This window comes from Trypanosoma cruzi (assembly GCF_000209065.1).
Source record: "Trypanosoma cruzi strain CL Brener chromosome Unknown tcruzi_1047053507505, whole genome shotgun sequence".
NCBI lineage: Eukaryota > Euglenozoa > Kinetoplastea > Trypanosomatida > Trypanosomatidae > Trypanosoma > Trypanosoma cruzi.
In genome coordinates this window covers 1-6231 of record NW_918900.1, presented here as the reverse complement: position 1 = coordinate 6231, position 6231 = coordinate 1, and the positions used below count along the sequence as shown (strand labels likewise).

Genomic DNA, 6231 nt, shown 5'->3' with positions numbered 1-6231 from the left:
TGCGATCACTCTCCTAACACGCTCCTAAAGGTGGAAAGAATATTAAAGCATAAAGAAGGCCCTATCCCTTCTCCCCAGAAAAAAGGAAAAGGACACAACAATTGGGGAAGCCATTTTGGTTCAATGCGCCCAAGATCCACACACACACACACACACATGCCAAAAAGAGCATTCATCCAAGACCCAGATAAACGCAAATAAATAAATTCATGAGTTCTGTTTTATGGCGGCCGGGTGGATCGAAACCCCCCACAGGGCGGCATTCTTTAAGAGTCCCCTGCAACCGCCGGAGTCCACTCTGCGCGGGGAGTAGTAGTAGTAGTGGTAGGCGGGATAAACAAAGGAAACTACCGTCAATACCGTGCAGCGCGCAGCACCATTGAAAACTAAATTAATTAATGCACAACGAAATGCCGTGGTCAAACACGACGCGCTACGAAAAAACTGAGCCTATCTGAGCACACCTGCTTTCCGAATGCTTCTACGCATTCGCTGAGTTCAAAGAGAAACAGGGGCCGCGCCAACAAATCCTTTGCCCATAACCACAGCTAAACAAAGCAGGGCGCGTCGATATGTTCTGAAGGAGGGTTTCATCCATTCTCCCGCACACCTCCTTCCCACAACATCGCCACATTCTCTTCCTCTATTGCCTTCTTTTCCCTTAAAGAGGGCAGAGGGGTTTAGTCAATATCCGAGAGCCTTTGCCGAGGGCGCTGAGGCAAGAACATCTCGCCGTTTAAAACCGTTGGTGTGTCAGGAGCGCCCTGCGGCATGTCACGAACATCCCGATTTCGACGGCTCTCCTGGAAGAAAGAATCATTTCTGCTCGGCTGTCCATCGTCGTCGTGTCCGCCCTCAACTCCCTTCTCGCCACCGGAATGCGCTTCACTCCCCTGTTGCTCGTCATTTCTTTCCGTCGCCGCATCGCCGTGGGGCGAGTTGCTCGCCTCGCCATCCTCAGTCAACAGGAAAAAACACACGAAGCAAAAAATCATCAACGTAGAAAATAAAAAAGACCCGAGAAGAACATACACCGGAATGAGGGCCGCATATAGTGAAAAAACATCCCCAGCAGCACCGTGACGGGCACGGTCCAAGTCGTTCAGCCGCCTAGATACCATTGAAACCGATGCAAGGACAAGGCCAACAGCAATAATGAACGGGATAGATACGAAAAAAATATTGCGGCTGCCCGCAGAATTTCCTCGTGATTTGTGGATGAAAATTCGGTGCAAAGTCGAGTCAAGAAGTGTCAGAACACCAAAGACGTAGAATGGCAGTGGCAAAACCACAAAGTAATTTGCCGCAATGACCTCGTCCACGCGACACGCAATAAGAGCGCTGAATACCACCACAGAAATCCCTTTAAGAATGCCCACAACAAAAAAGATATTCACGTACGCCCACAGTTCGTCGTGTCCGCTATCCTTTAGTCTTTCACGCTTTTGCCTCGTGGGGAGCCTTGTAATGATGCCCAATAGAGTTGACGACGCCACAAATGAAAATTATTGCCGCCGCGCAAAGATGTCATGCCGTTTGCATCCCTGGCAACAGGCAAAAGAACGGTGAGTACAATAAGAGAAAGTATGATCAGCGTCCACAAGAAGACTCCTACACGTAACGTGCACATCGACACAAAAAAACAACCAGCGTTGGAATACCGATAATGATGTCAACAATGAACAGCGGTGAAAAGACCTTGACGTAGTTCCAATAGGCTCGACTGTGGTCGTTCACAGAATGAGCGTCCCGCGCCACAAGACGACCCGCAACATATGCAACAAGAAAAGCAGTAAAAATGACAACCAACGATGCTGCTACAAAAGGTATGCATGCCATAATGCACAAAATCAAACGTCCCCCAAGCTGGAGAATCAGCACTTCCGAGACCGGATTATCCACAAAGCTGGCTCCAAACCTGTCGTACATTTTCCTCTTTTGGGGATTCAAGAGCACCTCGTACGCCGACTGTACCTCCTTGAACCTCTCCGCCCCCTCCGGTCCCGCCCTATCAGGGTGAAACCTTAACGCCAGCTGGCGGTAGTTCCTTCGGATTTGCTCCTGCGTCGCATCGCGTGGGAGTTCAAGACTCTGATATTAATCCGTCATTTCTGTCCTTTCCAAATCCTACTCCTTCTGCTGCGATCACCCAACAACGCGCAAGGAAAGTAGCGCACATGATTGACACCCCGATTCCTTCCCCTCCCTTCCCTCAAAAGGAGGAAGCACAACAACGGTAGGAAAAAAAAAACCACAAGCATCACAGGCAAGAGCGCCCCAAATTTCAAAAAATAAATCACAGAAAAAACAGAAGCCAAATTGCCGTGACGACAAAAGCAAACACACACACACACAAAAAGCTCCTAGAATATTCACCTGGGCCGCTGGCCAGACCTGCGGCTGTCAATAGGATTCACACAAGAAGGGAATGAGAAGGGGTGAATGGAATGGGGACGGGGGTTCGCCAAATCCCCAATGAGAGTTTACACCAAGTGAGCGCATATTTATATATGCACATTATGGTGGCTACTATCGTAACTTGATCGCTCCATTCGGATTGGACGTGCATGTACATATATATATATATATATATATATACGTGTGCGTGTTTGTGTATGTATGTATTCACAACCTAAAAAGTGGAAGACTTTGGGCTCCTCCAGCCTCAAGACCCCGCCGCAAGGTAAGAACCACAAAGGGGGCGGGTGGGACGGCAGAAACAAAAACAATTAAAACTCATCCAGAAGTTATCGGTTCCCTGATTGCTACCATCGGGGTCTTCTAAAAGATTCATAAAATAGGAAAAACTCCCAAAGAAATATATCCTTTCAATCAGGATATACATGTATTTGGGCAGCCAGCCTTCCTCGCGAACATTCCGTTCACAAGCTCCTAGTCTTCTGCTCGTCCACACACTTCATTTACCGCCAATCGCAAAACACACATAATAGAACCAAAGGACCATCACACAAAGCCGAGGCAAATAAATAACAATGGAGGAAATCACAACTCACACGGGCACCTCGCACACACGCACACACAGCCTCCCTCCATTCACTCCACCACTCACAAGAGTGAAGACATGGGTAGGAAAATCCCGCCGCACCGCAACGAAGGGCCATGGGCACAGCACACCCACGGCCGCAACAAGAGGGACGGGACGCATCCAAGTACACGCCGCAGTCCTTTACTTGTCGCTTCCCCGACGGATAGGCATCACGCCTCACAGCAGGTCGTGGCGGGTGGCATCCCACACTCACAGTGAGGCACGGCGCACACCATCCGCTCCCCCGAGTGCACTCAGCAGGCCGGCGCCCAGTCACCCTCGTACCATCGCAATGGGGAACACAAACAATCGTCGTCGCGGACCATCGGTGCCTCTAGCAGGAAAGAAATTAGAAGAAATGGAGGCATTTCAGCAGCACAGCCAGCAGAGAGACAATAAAAGGGACACGGAGACACACAATGACAGTGAACACGGCACAGACGGAAAGAGGTGTAACGATTTACCAAAAAGAAAAAAGAAAAAAAACATAAAAACAAAAGAAAAAAAAAATGTGGGGGCCCGGCAGAACTCCCGAAAAAAGAAAAAAAAAAAAAAAAAAGAAAAAGAAACAAACAAACGAAAAAAAAAAAAAAAAAGCGATTTGGCGCGACTTTAATTTCGTTTCCTCTGGAGTACAATACGACCGTGTTTTTGAGTTCATACATACTGTCCACACACAGAAAAACAACAACAACAAAAAACAAATTGTTCCACGAGCCCACACAAAATTCTTCACATTCCATGCGGCATCCGGCCTGCTCCTCCACTCCTCCTCTCGTGCAGTCCGTGGGACGCACGACAATGAGGCCGGCACCGCGTGTGGGTAACAAAAGCAAAAGCAAACAAGAGGGGGAAACACATCACTCATGACGATGTGCAGCAAGCGACCATTTGGGGGGAAAAACACACAGGGGTGCTGGTTATTTCAACAGAGCACCAGCAAAAAAAAAAAAAAGAAATGAAACAAAAAGAAAAAAAAGAAAAAAAAAGTAAAAAAGAAAAAAAAAGTAAAAAAAAAAGAAAAAGATGTATTCTTGACATTTGATTGCGTAGTGCTGGGAAGCTGCACATTTGTTGTTCCACTAAAAGCCGCAATTCCACCCTCCCTCACACCTCAGCAGAGAGCCGCAGTGCCCCACAGCCCCAGAAGCAGCAACAACAACACCCGAGACACACACACATGCACGGTGCTGTCACCAATTAGAGCCATGGCCGCCAAATCGCGGAACTCAAGCAAAATGTCGTGGTCCGAGGGTATTGTTGCGTTGAGCTCCGATGGGACCTTGGTTTCCCCAGGCGCTGCGCTCGAAGGAGTCGGCGCGGCATCAGCGCCACCCGACACGTTAGTGCTGCTGAATGAATCGGGGCCGCTGTTCGTGCCCACGCTCTCCGAAACATCAGGTGAAACGCTGTGCGGCGCCTGATCGTCGGTGTTGCCGTTCCGCGGAGATTCTTCATCCGCTGTGTCCACCTGCCCCGTCAGCGGTGAATCCATATTGGGAGGAAAGTGCTCCCCACTGACAGGCATCTCGGTTCCAAGTAACTCATGACTGCCCGCGTTCTGCGTTTGTGACGATGTAGGCGCAAAGGCACCGCTGCCAGGTGACTCTTCTTCCACCTTTTCTACACCAGCTGAGGTGAAGGGTTCAATGATATCAGAAGATGTTTGCTTGGAATCTGCTGGTCCACTTTCACTTTCTGATGTTTGCGCTGGTGAGTGTTGACTTCGTGGTGCTGATGTGGCGTCTTGCTGCGCTTCAGGCGTGACGACGGGCACATTGGCGGGATGACGAGAAGGTTCACTCACATTGGTAGTTTGAGCCGCAACTTCCTGGGCCGGCACCTTCGCCGCTGCAGCAGCGACTGTGTTCCTCTTCATTAAAGCATTGAGCTTTGATTCGTTCAAAGCGCGGTTGTACAGCAGGACGTTGCTCACCGTCACATTAATGTCGTCCGAGTTGCTCGTACTGTCCCCGCCAATGTAAAAGTGCGAGATGCCGTGGGACCTCAACAGCGTTCGTAACTTTTGATTAAAGCCGTAATCCTCCCCGTCCTCATAATCATTGGTGTAGTATATCTCCTCTCCATCCACGTACACACTCACGCCATCATAATGATGCATTTCCAGTGCCACCTGATATTTTTTGTTTGTTTCCCATCCAACACCGTCATAATACGCCGAGGAATTCCGAAGACTCTCACTGAATTTTACCTTCCACTTCTTTTCGTGGGTGTACGACAGACCAAAGAGCAGGGTGCCTTGTGCATCGTTCATCCTCACACCCATCAAAGGGATAGAGCTGCTTCCCTTCGGCTCCTTGTGAATGGACACTGTCGCCACAAGAGTGAACTTGTAGTTCGCAAAGTAGTACGGCACATTCTGCCCCATTTTGCCAACAGGCCACTCCGCCCCTGCTCCGGACCCTTCGAACGTCAATCCACCATCCGCCGCTGGCTTCCCTTTCTTCACTGTGGCATTCACCCCGAGGTACTCGTCTGCCCACGTGCTGTCAGTTGACTTGTTGGATAAGAAGCCAAACAGCCCTTTAGTGAGGGCTTCACCACAGTCACAGCGCCAATTATTCCTCCATTCATTCCCGCAGCCGTATTCCCTCGCAATGTACGCGTCCTTCTCCTTCCATGCAGCCACCACCTTCTTCATCTCCTCCAGCTTCTCCGTCAGGTCCACAAAAGTAATGTTGTAGTTATCTCCCCCTGCAGCAACCTCGTACGAGCAGTACAGTTTCTTCTCTTCCTTCGGTCCTTCCTTTTTCAATGACTGCGCTTCGACCGTGGTGTACAGCAGAGTGCTGGCGGCGACGTTCTCATTCTCAGCGGATATCGGCCCAACATCATAAATTCGCTGCATGTCCGTCAGCCACAAGTGAAGTCGGCCCGTTTCTTTACCGTTCTTCTCAGCATATACCGGCCGACTGACGAGGATGTATTTCTGTCCATCGATCATCGCGCTGACGAAGCCACCCTGCACGCCGTGCCCTGTACGATTCAGCGAGTTGCCCCACACGCGTGAAAGAGTGTCGTATTCCTCATACCACCATCTCCCCATGGCGCTTGACCAGTAAACCCTGCGGCTGCCGTCATCACACGACGTCATCATGATAATTTCATCATTCCATTCAAGGACCGCAGGCTGGATGCATCCCTCATCACTCGTATCCTCCGAG

The 6231-nt window shown here is 49.9% G+C and overlaps 2 protein-coding genes and 1 pseudogene across 2 annotated transcripts, besides 7 other annotated features; all 3 read right to left on the bottom strand.

Moving 5' to 3' along the window:
• Positions 1 to 6231: a sequence feature (heterozygous, Esmeraldo-like haplotype).
• Positions 138 to 157: a microsatellite.
• On the bottom strand, positions 681 to 1121 carry Tc00.1047053507505.30 (uncharacterized protein; the record flags this gene model as incomplete). Its single annotated transcript, XM_799477.1, has 1 exon — positions 681 to 1121. One exon carries the CDS (start codon positions 1119 to 1121, stop codon positions 681 to 683), a length of 441 nt encoding a protein of 146 aa, XP_804570.1.
• Positions 1612 to 2109, bottom strand: Tc00.1047053507505.20 (annotated as a pseudogene).
• Positions 2568 to 2598: a microsatellite.
• Positions 2631 to 2894: a mobile genetic element.
• Positions 3512 to 3556: a microsatellite.
• Positions 3581 to 3642: a microsatellite.
• Positions 3988 to 4071: a microsatellite.
• On the bottom strand, positions 4161 to 6231 carry Tc00.1047053507505.10 (trans-sialidase, putative; the record flags this gene model as incomplete). The annotated part of the gene is made up of 1 exon (XM_799476.1): positions 4161 to 6231. A coding segment is annotated over one exon (2071 nt), but the record flags the coding sequence as incomplete, so codon positions are not given.